At 63.2% G+C, this 17,604-nt stretch overlaps 5 protein-coding genes across 5 annotated transcripts; 3 read left to right on the top strand and 2 right to left on the bottom strand.

Moving 5' to 3' along the window:
* Nucleotides 1–1,934: 1,934 nt before the first annotated feature.
* Nucleotides 1,935–4,369, top strand: VTJ83DRAFT_210 (uncharacterized protein; the record flags this gene model as incomplete). The annotated part of the gene is made up of 3 exons (XM_071008333.1): nucleotides 1,935–2,071; nucleotides 2,146–2,194; nucleotides 2,273–4,369. The coding sequence occupies 3 exons, from the start codon at nucleotides 1,935–1,937 to the stop codon at nucleotides 4,367–4,369; spliced, it is 2,283 nt and encodes a 760-aa protein (XP_070869563.1).
* A 212-nt stretch (nucleotides 4,370–4,581) lies between these two features.
* On the bottom strand, nucleotides 4,582–8,517 carry VTJ83DRAFT_209 (uncharacterized protein; the record flags this gene model as incomplete). Its single annotated transcript, XM_071008321.1, has 1 exon — nucleotides 4,582–8,517. One exon carries the CDS (start codon nucleotides 8,515–8,517, stop codon nucleotides 4,582–4,584), a length of 3,936 nt encoding a protein of 1,311 aa, XP_070869562.1.
* Nucleotides 8,518–10,896: 2,379 nt separating this feature from the next.
* Nucleotides 10,897–12,494, top strand: VTJ83DRAFT_208 (uncharacterized protein; the record flags this gene model as incomplete). The annotated part of the gene is made up of 3 exons (XM_071008310.1): nucleotides 10,897–10,977; nucleotides 11,046–12,243; nucleotides 12,334–12,494. 3 exons carry the CDS (start codon nucleotides 10,897–10,899, stop codon nucleotides 12,492–12,494), a joined length of 1,440 nt encoding a protein of 479 aa, XP_070869561.1.
* Nucleotides 12,495–13,522: 1,028 nt separating this feature from the next.
* Nucleotides 13,523–14,685, top strand: VTJ83DRAFT_207 (uncharacterized protein; the record flags this gene model as incomplete). Its single annotated transcript, XM_071008299.1, has 3 exons — nucleotides 13,523–13,616; nucleotides 13,707–13,898; nucleotides 14,075–14,685. The coding sequence occupies 3 exons, from the start codon at nucleotides 13,523–13,525 to the stop codon at nucleotides 14,683–14,685; spliced, it is 897 nt and encodes a 298-aa protein (XP_070869560.1).
* Nucleotides 14,686–15,590: 905 nt separating this feature from the next.
* Nucleotides 15,591–17,426, bottom strand: VTJ83DRAFT_206 (uncharacterized protein; the record flags this gene model as incomplete). The annotated part of the gene is made up of 2 exons (XM_071008288.1): nucleotides 15,591–17,260; nucleotides 17,366–17,426. The coding sequence occupies 2 exons, from the start codon at nucleotides 17,424–17,426 to the stop codon at nucleotides 15,591–15,593; spliced, it is 1,731 nt and encodes a 576-aa protein (XP_070869559.1).
* Nucleotides 17,427–17,604: the final 178 nt, after the last annotated feature.

The following is a 17,604-nucleotide window of genomic DNA, read 5'->3' as shown; positions in this document are numbered from 1 at the left end:
CTGAATCACCGTGGTCGCCTTGGTCCGTTGGTTGGTCCGTCCCCAGAAAGAGAGGCTCGGCTCGGTAGGACTAGCACCGGAAAGGGAAATGGATCTTGGAGCCTACCGTAGCACCAGGGGACCTCGGGAAGAAATGAAGACACTTTGGGTAGTGAGGTTCAGAAATCAACCGCTTTGCCAAATACCTGAGGTGTACCTTGGTACCTAGGGAGGAAGGAGAAAGAGGGAGCCCGAAATGCTGAGGTGCCGGTGATAAGCATCTCACGGAATCGATCAAGGACCGAACCCTATGTAGGTCTTAGGTCAGAGTCCAAGGTTGATTACCTGATTCCTGTTTGTTAGACCCGGCATGCAGAACCTCGTGCGGCGGTGGTTGGGCTGCCAAGCCAGTACTTCCAGGTTTGACGGAGGCAGCTAAGACAAAAAGACATGGAGCGGCTTGCGGCAGAGTGGACATGACCTATGTACCTAGCCCGTGCAAGAAATGTCGAAGCCAAGACGGCCAACTCCAGACAAGGGGGGGGGGGGGGTGGGGGGGTGGGCTCCGCAGAAACCACAGCCTCCTGCCGAGAACAGCCGCGTCTCTTGCGTCCGAGGCTATGCCGAAGGCGTTGAGACCCTGGGGAAGCCCTGGGGGGGACTTTGTGGGCACCAGTTCTTCATGGACCTATACTATCAGTATTTCAACCACCCGACTCTCATTGCCTAGGTACTGCGTAGAGCCAAGTACGTGGTATCGAGGGTAGCCCGAATCTGGGAACCTGCAAAGAGCAGCACAAGCATGCACCTCAGGCCTGCCTCTCTGCCGCCGCCCTTCCAGCTGCCACCGGAGCTGAGGCGTCACGCCGTGACTCTGCAGGAAACAACCCTGTGTCTTCCTCTTCCGACGCGCTCCACTCGCCCCAAAAGGGTCCATCTCACGCAACCTTGACCCTTGTGGCCTTTTCGTCCCGGAAAAACAGCGGCAGACTTGAATCATGCCGTCTCTTGGCCCTGCTGTGTATTACTATACACAGTACACAGCAACGTTGGTTCCGTGGTAAGGGGCTGCAGCAGCAGCAACAACGCGAGGCCACCCGGCCCCACAAACCGTTTCGAAGAACAGCCAGGGGTGGTCGTATCGTCGACTGTCGGCTGGCTTCTGGACCCTCTGAGGAATCCTTGTTGTTGGGGATCGGCTTCGCAGGGGGATCGATTTCTGCTCCCCCTCAATCATTGATCGGTTTACGGTGCGGTCACCAAGGAATAACTATACTAAAGTAACTACCGTGTTGACCAACCGAGGCGCCATTTGGAGAGGTCCATCATCACTGAGGCCGACGGGACTAAACTAGAGTCGGCACTGCTGGGTACGGTAGGTACCTAGTAGTACTGGTACACGAAGGAGCCAGCCTGGGCTGGCAGCATCACGTAAAGCTGTAGGCCCGTAGGCCCATTGCGGGAATGGACAGAGAATGTCTTTGCAGCTCGGTAGTTGCTGCGTAGTAGCTCGATGCATCCAAACAAACGGAACCACCCATGCCTGAGATGGGCTTCTTCTTCTTCTTCTTCTTCCATCACTAAATTTCTGGAGACATGGCTGGTGTATAACTATCAGTTACAAACTTGCAACGAGGGCAGCTCGGCTGCAATACGTCCAAGCAGTTGCCCGTGAACAGCTTCTTTCAGCGGGGCGGTGCGGCGGCTTGCGACAAATCATGCAATGCCAGGCCATGGAAAGGTTGCCCGGTGGCTGAGGCCGTGCGGTACGATAGTTACCGCCCCCCTTACCGTCAGAACAGGCCGTACCATTGGTGAATGAACGTACCCCGTACCGTTCGGTATCCAGCAATGACATCAACCGAACAACGCGCCGTGTGTGGGGTCTCCGGGCGTCTCGACTTTCGACGAGCGCTGGTCCTCGACGCGATCCAGCAACCCTTTGGCGACAAGTGATGGCGCCCACCCGCTCCATCCCCGACCGCTCCATCCCCGACCGCTCCGCCCCCCTCCCCGCCGCCATCGCCGAGATGGACACGGATACCGCCGACAAGATCCTGAGCCAGGCCGCTCGGGACGGCTCCATGGACTGGTGAGCGCCTGGCGACCCGAGCTTCCATGGCGGCCCGCCCTCGAGCAACGCTTTGCTGACTTGACCCGCCACAGCGCCGTCTGGCCGGAGCTGCTGCCGGTAGTCCTGGCGCGGATCGAAAAGGTGAGCGCCTGCCCCGACATTTCCAGGGCGGCGATCCGAGCGGCCGCTGACGCAACGGGGCTTGTTGTTTCGCCGTAGATCGCGCACACCGAGTTCAGGATTCCTAACCTCTCGACGCCGCCCCCGGCACCACCCCCGCGACCCTCCTCGCCGCGCCTGATGGCGCCGCTGCCGTCGTCCGACCCCGCCGACGCTCCTGATGGGACGGCGACACCCTCGTCGCAGGGCACCGACAAGGAGAATGCCGACCCAACGGCGCAGCCCCCTCGGCGTCCCAGCGCCGCCGCCCCGGCCGCCGCCCCGGCCGCCGAGCCCCCCAGCCAGCAACCCTCGGAATCCGCATCCGCCCTCCCCAAGCCCATCGCCGACATGCTCGATGAGGTTCTGTCCGTCTTGCGCACCAACTTCCCCCGCTACCCGCCGCACACCATCCAGCGCCTCTCCGAGCTGGTCCTCCAACCCAGCCAGCACTACCGCAACCTGGTCCCCTGGCTGCATGCCCTCGACCGCGTCGTCCACGTCACCAGCGGCGCAAACACCTACCCGTTGCCGCCCGCCCTGCCCGACATCGCCGCCATGTCGCTCCTCGTCAACGGCGCCGGCGGTGCCGGCCCCGCGGGAAGCATGACCATCGACACCGCCGCCGCCAACGCCTGCGGCAACAACAGCAGCGACCCCGGCTCGGACGAGGCCTTGGGCGGCGCGCTCCTGACGCCGATCCCCTGGCTCTCGCGGGCCGTCAACGGGGACGGCAGCGACGGCGAGGACGGCGAGGGGAGCGACGCGGGCGGCGGTAGCGGTAGCGGTAGCGGCAGCAGCAGCAGCTCCTCCCCTGCGCTCCCCACCTCGCAGCAGCAGCAGCAGCAGCAGCATCAGCAGCTCCAGCTCCAGCTCCAGCAGCGCCACCTCGAGGCCCGCGTGCAGACCGAAAGCACCGAAACCATCGAGGGCCCCAACGGCATGGGCAGCATCGAGACCGTCTCCATCTCGGTCAACGGCATCCCCTCCACCGGCGCCAGCGTCACCTCCTTCCTGGTCCAGCGCAGCAACCTGGTCCAGCCCCCGCCGGTGCGGCAACAGCAACAACAACCACTCCAACAACGACAACGACGACGACGACGACAACAAAAACAACGACAGCAGCAACAGCAGGTGGACGGAGAAGGCGACGCGTCCATGAAGGACGGACCAGGCTCGGGCTCCGACTCGGACGCCCACGACGACGACGAGGACAAGGACAAGGACAAGGGCAAGGACAAGGATGACGAAGACGAAGACGAAGAGATCCCCCACGCCCGCGGCCCCGCCGAGATCGGCCCCGCAGACACGGGCCCCCTGGCGCCCGCCGTGGCCGAGCTCATCCGCTCCTCGACCAACAACAACAACAACAACAACCGGAAAAGGAGCGCCAGCCCCGACGACGCCGCCGCCGCCGCCGCCGACCGCGTCCCGCCGAGCCCGAAGCGGGACGCCGAGGACCGCCTCGCGTCCGAAACGCCCGCGAAGCGGAGGAGGGATGGCGACGGCAACAGCAACGACAACGACGAGGACGGCGACGACGCGGCAGCGGCAGCGGCAGCGGCAGCGGCGGCGACGGAAGGGGGGAGAAGGACAAGGGCGGCCGGGAGGCGGGGAAGCAGGGCGCCGGCGCCGAGGCCGCGCCCCGCAAGGATGCCGAGGGGGACGTCGTCCTGTCGGACGCCGACGAGGCGGCGGCTTCGGCTGGGAAGAGCCGGGGCGGTTAGGTTAGGGTTGCGTCCCCGAGGTCGCCGCCCTCTCGCGAGGCTGGCGGTGGGGAGGGAAGGGGAGGGAGGAGGGGGGTGCTGGGTGCTGGGTGCTGGGATGCGATGGACGGGGCTGGGTTGGACGGCAAGAGATTCGAACGAGCCATCGGTCGGGTTTCGGTCATGTTGTGCCCGGCTTCTTTCCTTGTACGTAGGGCCTTTCCTGCTGCTTCCTAGCATCATCCAGCACGCAGCACGCCGGGAACGGGGACATGTATGCATGCATCAATCGCGTCGGGCGGGCGGGCGGGCGAGAGCGCAGATGGGAGCTGTGAGCCGTGATGATCGATGCGATCGATTCCCAGATGATTCCATTCCGATTTCAGTCCTTATGATGATGATGATGATGATGATAACGATGGTGATAACGATGGTGATACACGCAACATGATGTGTGGTTGGAACCGCCTCGAGACCGCCTCCAGAGACCAACAACTCCCAACAAACGCCAATCCCAGCGTGCCCTTCTCCCAAAACCGAGATATTCCATGTGTACACGCGGCATACCATGCCAGCAAGCAGCAAGCAGCAACCAGCAACGCCCCTCCTCCTCCTCCTCCTCCTTCTCCTCCTCCTCCAACGCGCCACCGCCATCCTTCTCCGCTACTCCATGATCCTCGTGATGCTCTCGCGCACAATGACGCTGTTTTGCTTCTCGTCCCGCTTGACGCGGTAAAAGTCGTCGCAAAAGTCGCTGCACTGCATGTGCTTCAAAAACTCCTCGTCGTGCGTGATGACAATGAGCTGCAGGTTGCCCTGGCCCCGGCGGGCCTTGATGATGCCGTGCAGGCTCTCGGCCAGGCTCCGGATGTTGTCGCTGTCGAGGTTCGTGGTGGGCTCGTCGAGCGCGATCAGGCCGCAGTTGACGCCAAACGACTCGGCCAGCGCGAGCCGGATGATGATGCTCGCCAGCACCTTCTGGCCGGCGCTGCACCGGCCGCGCATGTCCATCTCGGTGTCGCCCTTGACCATGGTGACGCGGTAGTTGTAGCTGCGGCGGCTGCCGCTGGAGGCGGCGCTGCCCGGCTCGACGTCGGACCGGATCTGGATCGTGTCGATGTCGGTGCCCTGGTACGTGCTCTGCCACAGCTCGCCGATGGTGCGGTTGATCTCCTCCATCTTGAGCGAGTGGTACTGCATGATGGCGTGGTCGAGGGCGGCGGCGCCGCGGGCCAGGTCGTCGATGGCCGCCTTCATGGTCTCGACCTTGATGTGCGACTCCTTGTAGCGGGCCTTGGCGTTCTTGAGGTCGAGCTCGTACTCCTGGTTGAGCCGGTCGAACTCGTCGCGCAGCGTGCCCAGCGACCCGGCGAGGCGGTCGCGGTCCGTCGTGACCTTGGCCCGCCGCGACTCGAGGTAGCGCGCCTCCGCCTCGAGGCGGTCGTAGTCGGCCTGGGCGTCGCGGGCCTCGAGCTCCCGTATCTCGCGCTCCAGGGCCTCGCTCTCGCGCAGGTTCTTGCGGTATGTGAGGTTGTCGGCGATGTTGCGCTTCTTGGCGTCGCTGTTGTCGATGTCCTTGCCCAGCTTGTTGATCTGGACCGTCAGGTCCTTCATCTCGGCCTCGAGCTTGGCCATGGTGGCCTCGAGGGCGGCGATGGCCCGCTGGTTCGCCGCGAGGCTCGCCGGGCCGCCCCGGTCCAGGTAGTCCTGGATCTCGCCGTTGGTCCGCTTGAGCTCGCTCGCCGTCGTCGCGATGGCGTCGCGCTCTTCGGCCGCCCGCTGCTCCTTGGCGCGGCCCTGCTGGCGCGCCTCCTCGAGGGCCGCGCGCGCGCTCTGGATCTCGGGCTCGAGGCGCTCCACCTCGTCGTCCGCCTCCTGGATGCTCCGGCGCAGCCGCGCCTGCTCCTCCTTGAGCCGCTTGATGGACTCTTGGAGGCTCCTCTTGCGCTCCAGCTTCTGGGCCGCGGTGCTGATCTTGTGCCGCAGCTCGAGCTTCTGCATCTCGAGCTCCTTGATGGCGTCCTTCTGCCGCTGCCGCTCGGCCGCGAGCTTGCCGAGCCTGGCCTGGGCGGCCCGGGTCTGCTCGGCGCACGCCGTCTGCTCCTCGTTGATCTCGTCGGGGCTGCGCGTCGCGGCGCTCGACGACTGCTGCGACCGCTCCACCTGCCGCTCGGCCTCCTGGATGTCCTTGTGCATCTGGGCGATCTTGAGCACGTTTTTGCTCAGCGCCTCGATCTCCTGGCGCCGGTCGTCGGCCTCCTTGAAGGCGAGGTCCTGGTCCTCGAGGCGCCGGACCAGCTCCTCGCGCTGGGCCGAGACGGCCGCCATGTCCTTGGCCAGCGAGGGCAGCTCGGCGTCGAGGCGCACGTACGTGTCGTACCTTGCGCGGACCGCCTTGAGGGTCTTGATCTGCTCCTCCAGGTGGACCTGATCCTGCAGCAGCTCCTGCTTCTCTTCGTCGCCGAGCTTCTTGGCGATCTTGGCCAGGAGCTTCGACTTGACGGGCTCCTGGTCCTTGAAGTCGCGCTCGCAATAGTAGCACTTGTTGGCGCGCTCGGCGCGGTCCTGGACCCTGGCGTAGTGGCTCTTCATGGCGTCGTAGAGCCGCAGGTCCGTCTCGGTCTGGCTCAGCTCCTTCTCGAGGCTCTCCAGCTCCGCCGCGTAGTCCTCGACCGGCGGCGCCTCGGGGTTGACGTCCTTCAGGGCCTTGGCGACGGCCCTCTTGCACTCGTCCCTCTCCGACGACATGTTGCCGTGCCGGTCGCGCGCGCTCGACAGCCTGTACTCGGCCTGCTTGAGCTCCTGCTGGGTCGCCTCCTTGCGCCGCCTCCGCTCGGCCACCGCGTCGTTCTGGCGCCGGAGGGCCGTTTGGAACTCGGACTCGATGGTCTCGGGCTGCCAGCCGCTGCCGAGAAGGGCCGACAGCTGCTCGCTCCACGTGCCCTGGAGGATGCCGAGCTCCGCGCGGCGCTCGGCCAGCTGCTTCTTGCGCAGGTCGAGCTGGGCCCGCTCCGACGCCAGGCGGGTGCACTCGACGAGCTCGCGGGCGAGCTTGGCGGCCTGCGCCTCGAGGCGCCAGATGTCGTCGTTGGCCTTGCTGATCTGGCCGTCGAGGTCGGAGCGCAGCTCGTCGGCCTTGGCCGACTCGATCCTGCCCTCGAGCTCCGTCATCTCGGCGCGCAGGACCGCCTCGGCGCCCTCGTCGATGTCGAGGCCGGCCAGCTCGGCCTGGAGCGCGGCCGTCTCCTGGCCCACGGCCGCGATGCGCTGCTTGGCCGCCGAGCGGTCGCGCTGGAGCGAGGCCTTGCGGCTCTCGCGGTCCGTGATGGCGGCCGTCTTCTTGTCGAGCTCGTCGGCGTGGTCGCGCTGGAGCCGCTCGAGCTCGCGCTTCTTGTCGTGGAGCATCTTTTGGATGCGCTCGAAAAAGGCCGCCACCTTGTCGTCGTCCAGGTCGCCGTCGTAGCCGCGGATCTCGTGGCGCGTCGCCGCCTCGTGGACCATGGCGCGGCGCGCCACGAGCTGGCGCTCGTACTTTTCCTTGTCCGACTGGTGCTTGCCCTGCTCGGCGGCCTTGGCGGTGTGCTGGGCGCGGCACGCCTTGAGCTCGGCCTGGAGGTCGTGGAACCGGGCGGCCTTGCCGTCCCGCTCGGCGACGATCCTCTCAATGGTGGTTTCGTACTCGTCGAGGGTGCCGCGGAGCTCCCGGTCGGAGTCCGGCAGCTCGTCGATGCGGCGGCGCAGCTCCTCGATGGCCTCCTTCTTGTACTCGAGCCGCTCCATCTTGGTCTTGAGGTCGTTGACGATGCTCTGGTAGCGGGCGGCCTCGGCTCGTTTCTCCTTGATCTTGGCGCTCTCGCGGTCCATCTGCTCGGTGAGCTCGTCGTAGCGGGCGCGGCCCTCCTGGATCTCGGTGTCGAGCTTGGTCATGAGCCGGAAGACCTTGTCGGCCCTTTCCTTGTTGATCTTGTCCTGGGCCTCGCGCTCCTTGAGCACCTGGAGCTCGGCGCCCTTTTTGTTGCGGAGCGTCTTGATGTTGTCGATGGCCTTGCTGTACTTCATGGCCTCGAAGATCTCGTCGAAGCGCTTCTTGAGGGCGGCCGGCTCGCTCATGGGCCACAGGGACTCGTCCTGGTGGCAGAAGATGACGGTGTCGAGGACGGCGCGGGACACGCCCAGCTTCTCGGGGACGAGCTTGTCGAGCTCGCCGACGCGCGACGAGATGTCGTGGCGCTCGCCGTTGTGGCGCAGCAGCAGGTGGCCCTCGAGGGTCTTGAGGCTTCGGGTGGTTTTTTTGACCAGGAGCTGCACGTTGCGGGTCACGACGTACGACTCGCCGACGGTCGAGCGGAACGAGACCTTGACCTGGGCGCGCACGTCCGTCTCGCCGACGATGCTGGGGTCGTGGATGAAGGCGCCGCCCTTGCTGTTGGGCGGCATCTCGCCGGTGGTGGCGTACTTGAGGCATTCGATGATGGTGGTCTTTCCGGAGCCGTTGTAGCCGACGATCAGGGTGAGCGGGGTGTTGAAGGCGATGGTCTCGGGGTGCTGCGTCCCGAAGGAGCGCACGCCGAGGATGGAGAGCTTTTCTATCCTCGACATGGCTGGCAACCGAGGGGCAGCGATGACGCCGGTGGAAATGGTGCTTGGACTTGCTCGGCGGGGGCGGCTCGATGGCTTGGGCTTGGCCGTGTCATATCAGGCCTCGACGGACAGAAAGGCCGGCGGTTTCAACCATCAATGGTTGGGGGATTCCGATTCGGCAGCGGGTCCCTCACGGGTGCCTGTAGCTGACGAGGCGACGGGCGTTGCATGCAACGGTCAGGTACCTTTCCAGGGAAGCATGGGGGAGACGCGAGATTTGCGGCCGGGGCGAAGGAGCCCCGAGAAACGCGGCGCGTCCTCACGTGATCAGAATCCCCAGGCAGCAAGGTGGGGCTTGGGAGGTGACCCGCCAAGGATGCGGCAGGCGTAACTACTGTGTACGCAGTACTATAACTAGTTGTAGCAGGCGTGGGCGTGTGCGCCCTTCCAGCCACACAGCAGAAGCCACACAGCAGAAGCCACACAGCAGCAGCCATGCATCTGCAACAAGAGAAATCATCCCCCCCATCTTTTTTTCCTTTGTGTCTTGTGTCTTGATAGTTACATCACTTCTACAGTTAGGTATGTCTCTTGTCTGCCAGTCGGTTCATTCGTCTCATTTGTTCCAAGTAAAGTGCCAGGTTCCGCGAGATCCGATCAAGACAGTGGACAGTGGAGCCCGGGTCGACGTCATGTGGATGGATGTTCGGTTCCTCTTCATCTTCTTTGCAACGGGGAAGCCACCGAAACTGTGAACACCGCTGTTCTCTTTTTCTTTCTTTTTTTTTTTCTTTTTCTTTTTCTTGTTTTTTTTTTCTTTCCTGTTGGTTTTCTCTTTCTCAAATCTCCTCCCTCCCCTTCCCCCCCTCTCCTCCTCTGCTATGTACATCCACGAACTACTGCGTAGTATAGTTAGCGTGCACAGGATCTACTGTGTATGTCACAGTACATGCGCTACGTGGGAGGCATCTGCCGCAAGTGCCAGACATGGAAAAGTGGCCAAGCCGGGCTCGATCCGGTATGTACATACGTACTGCGTTATGTATTTTGCTGCAGGAGCGCCAACGCCAACGCGCTAGGGGGCCGATGCGCCATCCGTTGGCTGAGGTAGGTAGGGTAGCACAGCCGTTCGCCATCCATTGCTTCATCCCGAACCGTGCTCCCAACCCCAACGCAGCCAGAGCCAGACCTATGAACAGAGCACGATAAGGAGTTGTCTTTTTTTTTTTTTTTTTTTTTTTTTTTTGTTTTTGTTTTTGAGCGTCATGGTTCGGGGGAGGGGTGGCTCCTTGAGCCGGATACCACCGGCAGCGGGATAAAGGGGCGTCCCTGGTAACGTCCACCGGACGAGGTTGCTCAGCTCCGCGGGTGAGGTGGCCAAATCTCTGGCTGTGGTTACCGCGGTTTTCTGCGGCTGCCGGGTTCTGTACCTCTGGTGTACGCAGCAAGTGTGTACTCCGTGCCAAGTACCTTTTTGCCGGCCGCCCGACGGCGCTGTACGTATGGACGTAGGCGGTATGTACGGGGTGTGTGGACACATGCGTATACATGCAGCGACGTGCAGGTACCCAAGAAGGCGACTTTCGGCGAAAGCTACTCGGTTGGAACTGCGCCTCCTTGTTTTTGACGCACGAATTCCGTTAACCCAAAATGCCCATGACGAAAATCCCCAACACAATCCCATCCTATCCCTACCCTGCCTTTTTTTTTTCCCCATTCCCATCCCTATCCCCCATTCCCATCCCATCTCTGCCACCTCGGCCACCCACGCGCCTCCACTCGGTAACGCAGCCTCCCCCCCCCCCCTCCCCCCCCTCCGCTCGTACAGCAGCAGCAGCAGCAGCAGCAGCAGCAGTAGCCTTGGACTGGCCTATGAAGCCATCTCATTCTCCTATCGCCCGGCTGGCCTAGACCAGGCGATCCCGTCCCGTTCTAGGCTGTCGGCGTCTACCTGGATCATCAGCTCACCCCAGGTGTAGCAAAGAGGTGCGACGATGCTGCCGTAGTACTACTGTTTGAATTGACCTAGCTCGTCTGGGGCCCGGGGGAGAGAGAGAGGAGGGGGGGGGGGCCAACGCCTCTTCTACGTTGCCTAGGGCATCCCCCCCTCTTCGTTCTCCTCCGTTCTCCAACCATCTCAACAACATCACCTCCCCCCCCCCCCCCCCCCCAAAAAAAAAAAAAAAGACGAGCTGGGATCGTGTTTTTGTTTGAGTTGTCTTGCCATCGACAGCTCGCTGCATGGTGCATCTAGATCTCGCCCGCCGCCCGATCCCACCCTCCGTGCCTCCAACATTCTAGGCCGGTCTTGGCTCCCGAATCGCGGCAGCCCACCATCTTGTTCCACGCTTCCTCTTCCTCTTCCTCTTCCTTTTCTTCCCGCGCTTTTTCGTCATCATGTCCTACGGCGACCCTCCTCCGGCGGGCTTCATGAACTTCATGATGCCGTCGAACGTGGGTTCCGAGACCTTCGACCAGGTCCGCCCTGTCGCTTCTCTGTAGAGCATACCGTCGTCGCTGACCCTCAGGACCGCCTGGCCGTGCAGATGAACACCAACCCGGGTGATGATTCGTCGTCGTATCCCATGGATAACACGCCCTATTTCTTCACCCTGAACGGCCCCCTGGGCATGGCCTTGAACTCGGAGTTTCCAATGACGCCGCCCTTTTCGGGCCAGCAGCTGCTTCCGGCGACGGTCCCGGGCGCCATCGAGGGGCCGCTGTCCTCGGCCTTCACCCCGGAGGATGACGTCGCCGCCGCCGCCGCTCCCGCTCCCGCTCCCGCTCCCGCTCCCGCCATCTCGGGCCCTCCCTCGAGGGATCCGGGCGCCGGGCTGACAGGGCCTGTCGGTGGCACCTTTTCGAGCGCCTCCGCCCTGCCCGACTTCACCAAGCGGCGCAACTGGACGGGCAGGATCGTCGAGGAGCTGCGGGATCTGGTGCTCGTGCTCGACACCAACGGGCGCATCCGCTACGCATCGCCGAGCGCCGAGGCGCTCACGGGCAACGCGCCCACCGAGCTCCTCGGCCTGCTCATGAGGGACCTGCTGCACCCGGACGACGTGGGCGTCTTCATGGCCGAGATGAGCGAGTCCATAGCGTCGGGCGCGCCGCTGCGCATTTTTTATCGGATGTGCAAGCGCGACGGCAGCTACGCCGTCTTCGAAGCCATCGGCCACGCGCACATCGCCGACGCCGGCTTCGCTCCCAACCCGGTCAACCAGACGCCCTTCTGCCAAGCCGTCCTCCTCAACGCCCGCCCCTACCCGACCAAGAACGCCGCCCTGCTGGACTCGTTCCTCGAGCACAAGATGGAGAACGAGCGCCTCCGCAGGCGCATCGCCGAGCTTCGTCGCGACGAGCAAGACGAGTTTGACGAGTCGGAGCGGGCATGGCAGCTGCAGCTGCAGCAGCAACAACAACAACAACAGCAGCAGCAGCAGCAGCAGCAAAGCCACACGTCGGCGTCGTCCAACAGCAGCCGGGCAGGAATCGACGGCGCAGCAGGCGCGCGGCCGCTGATGATGGCATCCCTCGGGGCGACGTATGCCGACAGGATCGAGCTGCTCACGGGATTGCGGTACCAAGAAGGCGAGCGCAGCCGGGGGATCACGACGGGCAACCCCGGCGCCGCGCTGATCGCCGGCGACGCCGGCATCACCATCGTGCCGGACCAGGATGCGCGCGCAGGCGAGAAGAAGAAAAAGCAGAAGGTGGCCGAGGAGCACGTGTGCACGGATTGTGGTGAGTTGTCCTCTTTTTTTTACGCGCTTCCCTTCATCTACGTATCGAATCCCATCGCTAACGAAAAGCCTTTTTTTTTTTTTCATCCAGGCACGCTGGAATCCCCCGAATGGCGTAAAGGACCGAACGGGCCCAAGACGCTTTGCAACGCCTGCGGGCTTCGGTGGGCCAAGCGGGAGAAGAAGAAGAGCATCAGCCAAGGTCCCGCCATGGACTTGGATCTTGCCATGTTCGCGACAGATACGGGATAAGTTGGTTGGGCCTCCCCTCCCCTCCATAGGTATGCAACAATGCAAAGCTGCGGGGTTTGGATGGCGAGGCCTCCGGCTCGCTCCGGGGAGGGAAGAGAGGGGGCGGCGTTCGAGGCTGGCACTCGAGCGACCGCTGGCCATGATGGACACACCCCCTCCCAAAAAGCTAGGTACCTACGGTTGAACGTACACGGCCGCGCGGGACAATGTCAGTTATTTTCTAGTAGTAATGGCGGGCAACGTGGGGCGTAGGAGACTTGCAGGGAAGGGGGCCACGCAAGCCGCAAGCGTTGCTCTCTTCTCCGCGGCCGTCAACACCCCCAGCTTCGGCATCCCGAATGGAGACGATTGACGGTTGACGAACCGTGCATCCCCTCCCCGTTGGACCCCTTGAGATCCATCGGTCTAGATCCCTAAAGACCCTCCTCGCTCTCCTCCTCCTCCCCCACCGAGCGGCGTTGGTTCCGTGCCGTAGCAGCACAACGTTCCTCTCCCTCCTCTCTCCAACCCGGGGTTCTGTCACGATAACGCTCCATCATCTGTGACCCTCCGCGGACCATTCCCCCCCTCTTCTCTCCACCACATTTGCATGCAATCCAGCCCACCCTTGTGCAGCTGAGCCCTCCCCTGTCCACCTTTTACCCCGCTGAGGGGCCTACAATGAACGCAGTACATGTTGCTCTAGCTTAGCGGGCGGGCGGGCAAGGCCGACAGCGTTGCCACCTATCTGAGCTCCCCCCCTCCCCCTTTTTTGTGCTCAGCTCCTCCACCAGACAAGAGTCAGGTTGGGCGGCCGCATTGGTCCATCGGCACGGTTCGCGGCTCGCGGTTCGTACGACGCGAAGTATATGAGCAGCGGCGCGCGGCTCCTCTTGGATTTGACCGGCTTCCGTTTTCAAACCCTCTCGCGTGTCCCCCTAATTACCGACCCCACCACCGCTACCGCTACCACCGCTACCGCTGCCGTGTTCATCGTCGTCGTCGTTGTTGCTGTTGTTGACAGCTCATCATTCCCATCACCAGTCGCCATGGACAAGCTTCTCGGCAAGGCCGTCGAGTCGGCCCTGAGCTACGGCAACGACAACGCCAACAAGCCGCCGCAGGCCCCCAGCGGCGGAAATGGTACCCCTACCTCCATGCTCCCAGCCCCGGGGCGATGCTAGTTCCCCCCGTCCAAGCTTCAGAGCTCCTGACGCCGTGCCGCCACCACAGTGACCTCGGGCGGCGCCTACCCCGCGGGCGGCAACTATCTCGAGGCCATCACCAGCAACCTGCAAGGGTCGGCCTCGGCGGCGGCGGCCAAGCACGCGCCCGAGGACAGCAGCCTCTTTTCCGACGTGCTGGGCAAGCTTTTGCAGAACAAGGCGCCCGAGCAGATTGCCGCGGAGGACATTGATGAGGAGGGTGAGTCGTTCTTTTCTTTTTCTTTCCTCTTTCTTTTTGGGTCTACGCTTGTTCCCGATTTCGCCCCTCTCTCTCTCTCTCTCTCTCTCTCACCTATCCCGCCTACCTACACCGACCTACCTTGCATCACAGCATACCCACCAAATCGCGACAGCACCTGTGCTAACCACCCTCAGACGCCGTCCAATCCCACCAACGCTTCTTCGGCAGCGGCAGCGGCAGCGGCAGCGGCAGCGGCAGCTCCCCTGCTCCGCAGCAGTCTCAGCCTCAACCACAGGAGGCCACCTCCTCCAGCCTCGGCTCCGCCGCCGCCCTCGAGGCTCTCAAGCTCTTCACCTCCTCGTCCTCCTCCTCCTCCTCGACCCAGCAGCAAAGCAGCAGCAGCCAATCCGCCTTTGTCGGCCTCGCCATGGCCCAGGCGGCCAAGCTCTTTGACCGGCAGGCGTCGCAGGGCAACGTGGCGACCGGCACCGACAAGCAGAGCGTCGTCCTCAAGGCCGGCGAGATGGCGCTCAAGATGTTCCTCAAGAGCCAAGGCGGCGGGGCCGGCGGGAGCGCCGGCGGCAGCGCCGGCGGGCTGGCGCAGGGGCTGTCGGCCTTGGCGGCGCTTGCCGGGGGGGCCGCCGGCGCGGGCGCCGTCGCTGGCGGGAACGGTCAGCAGCAGCCGGTGCAGCAGCAGCAGCAGCAGCAGCAGCAACAACAACAGCCGCAACAGCCGCAACAGCAGCAGCAGCAGCAGCAGAGTGCTGCGGCGGGATTGTTGGGGCTGGCGGGCAAGTTCATGTGATAAACAGGTGTGCCCAAGAGCCGGAAGGGGGGCGAGGAGGGGGGATGGATGGGGTAGAGAGATATGATGACGATGACAATGACGATGATGAAGATGAAGATGATGATGACGATGAGACACCATCACACCTTATCGTCATGCCCAAACGGGATCCAATACAACGAGAATGAACACACATGAGAGGGAAGCCCTCTAGCTTCATCTCGTACGTGCCGGCCTGTTCCGCAAAAACGGCCCCGTCATGAAACTATTCTGCTGGCGGTGCTGCGCAACCCTACGTCACCAGACGGCACTCACTCGCTCGGCATTCCATTCCAGGGACGTGTGCGTGCTCAGATCTTCTCAGCATCCATGTTTGTTACCATTCGACTCTGGCTCGTCGTAGGCCCAAAACAGAATTATTGTGGCATTCTCAAGAAGTAACCCGCCGAGAGCGAGAGAAAAAAAAATGCTACCTCGTCGAAAACAGGTTACACCTCGATAGATCTATGAGATGAGGTCTATATCCGCCCATGATGACAAAGGAAACGCCTCCCCCCCCAAGACACCGCAGAACGGTCCCGACCCAACAAAAAAAAAAAAAAAAAAAAAAAAAAAAAAAAAAAAAAAAAAAAAAAACTCCAACCCATCGCCGGCTCTCTGTAGCTGCGGAGCTCGGCGCGTCGCGGCGCTGTCCAACCTTATTCATCGAACGTCTGCCGGACTCGAAGAGTGTGCGTGTGCGTGTGCGTGTGCATGTGCATGTGCGTGTCTCGCAGCAGTCTCATCGCTGCTCTTGAACACTCGAGAAAAAATACAAACAATGGGTAAAAAAAAAAAAAAAAAGAGTGAGAGCGAATGGTTGGTACAAACGACGGAGCCATCGGATGGTTCGGTCCAAGGCTTCTTGGCTTGGCTTGGCTTGCTCACTTCTCGCTCGCCTTGGCTTGGACCGTCTCGCTTGCCCGCAGTTGCTGCTGCTGCTGCTGCTCTAACCTCGCCCGGTCCAGCTCGGCATCCATCGCCTCGGTGACCTGGCTCTTCTCCAACGTCGGATCGGCGGCGGCGTGGGCGTGGCGCTCGTGCTGCTCGTGCTCGTCAATGTTGGCGGTGTCGCGCGGGGTGGCGAAGCCGGTGGCCTGGTTCTCCTGGTCCTGCTCGAGCTCTTCGTTGATGAGCTCCTGCTGCTCCTTGAGGACCTCGAGGCGCTGGCGGTTGGTGGCGGCGCCCTCGGCGTCGTGGACCTCGAGCTCGATCTCGTGGAAGAGCTCCTCGGGGATGGACGAGAGGACGCCCGTCAGGGCCTGGATCTGGCTCGAGACGCCCTCGGCGCCGCTGCCGTCGGCCTGGCCGTACATGTAGGCGTTGCTCAGGACGAGCAGGGTGGAGGGGACGCCCTGGACGAGGCGCAGGTCGAGCCAGGTCTGCAGGTCCTCGCGCAGGCGGGCGGGGGAAACGCCGTAGCTCTTGATGCCGCGGGCGGCGCAGGCCACCTGCAGCTCCGAGACGGACAGGCTGTCGATGCCCTCGTAGCTGATGGCGCGGTCGTCGAGCTTGATCTGGCGCATGCGGTGGCGGATCTGGTAGCGCAGCATCATGTCGGTGCCAAAGGTGTTGAGGTTGAGGTAGCGGCACATGGAGACGAGCTGGGGGCGGGACAGGTTGTCGAGGGTCAGGTCGTCGCGGAAGATCTTGCACACCTTGATGACGTCGTCGGCGGTGGGGGTCTCGCCGGTGGCGCGGACCTTGCGGAAGAACTCGGCAAACTCCTCGCGCTGCGTGGTGGCGGGCGTGACGGGCAGGCCCGTCTCCCTGAGGGTCTGGCGCAGGAAATCGCTCACCTCGCGGCGGGTGGCGCGCAGCGTCGACGCCTTTTGGTCGCGCGACTTTTGGCCCTCGTAGGTGCTGGGCAGCATGTTGGGGAACAGCTTGAGGGCGACGGGCAGCAGCAGCTCGGCGAAGGGGACGATGACGAAGACGGAGAAGGGCACGAGGCGGGCCAGGTCCTGGACGGTGCGGCGCAGCTGGCGGTGCTCGCGGCGGGTCAGCTCGTAGCCGGCCGCCATCTTGAGCGCCAGGCGCGAGCTGATGCGCACCTCGGCCGCCAGCAGCTTGGTGCCATCCCAGTAGTGCTGCGCCTCCTTCTTGATCTTTTGGGCCAGCGTCAGCTTCTTTTCGTCCTTTTTGGCCTCGGCCTTGTCCGGGACGGACGCGGCGGCGCCCTTGGCGGCCACGAGCCGGGCCGGGGCGGCGGCGGCGGAAGCGGCGACGCCCAAGGTTGGTTTCGGCTCGGCAGCGGCGGCAGTGGCGGCGGCGGCTGCGGCGTTCTTAACCGCGGACGCGTCGGCCGGCTTGAGCTTCGCGGCGTCCTTGGCGGGCTTGGTCGCGGCGCTCACGGGCTCCCGGGGGAGGGGCTTCTTAGCTTCCTCGGGATTGAAGCCCGGAGGCGGCCCGCCGGGCAGGCCGGGGGTGGTAGCTCCTTGTGTGGTGAGGGTGCGGATGGGGATCAGGAGGGCCGAGGCCGGACCGAGGGTCTGGGCGCGACGGGCGAGATGGAACGAGGTGGCATGGAGGGCCGATCGGGGCAGGACGCGGCCTGTACGAACAGAAAAGAAAAAAAAAAAAAACGTTAGCAAGGAGAGCGAGGGAGCGATGCGTTTGGAGATGGCATCAAAAACGCAGAGGGAACGGGGGGACCCACCGGTGCCGAGGAAGGGATTGACGACCAGCGCCCTCCGAGCGACCTGCGTTGAGGGCCTCATGGCGGAAGTCTGAAAATAGGGTCGGGCGTGTGTCGGATAGGAGGAGATGGATCCGCGGCAGGACACGGAAGTGGGTGAATTGAAACTTGTTGAGAGAATCCCGATCGAATGCGTGTCTTGTTGTGTCTTTGTTTTTGCGATGGAGGTTCGGATGGAGAGTGGCGGAGAGAAACGTCGA

Source organism: Remersonia thermophila, chromosome 1 (genome assembly GCF_042764415.1).
Source record: "Remersonia thermophila strain ATCC 22073 chromosome 1, whole genome shotgun sequence".
Taxonomy (NCBI): domain Eukaryota; kingdom Fungi; phylum Ascomycota; class Sordariomycetes; order Sordariales; family Chaetomiaceae; genus Remersonia; species Remersonia thermophila.
This window is presented reverse-complemented; position numbering and strand designations above follow the sequence as displayed.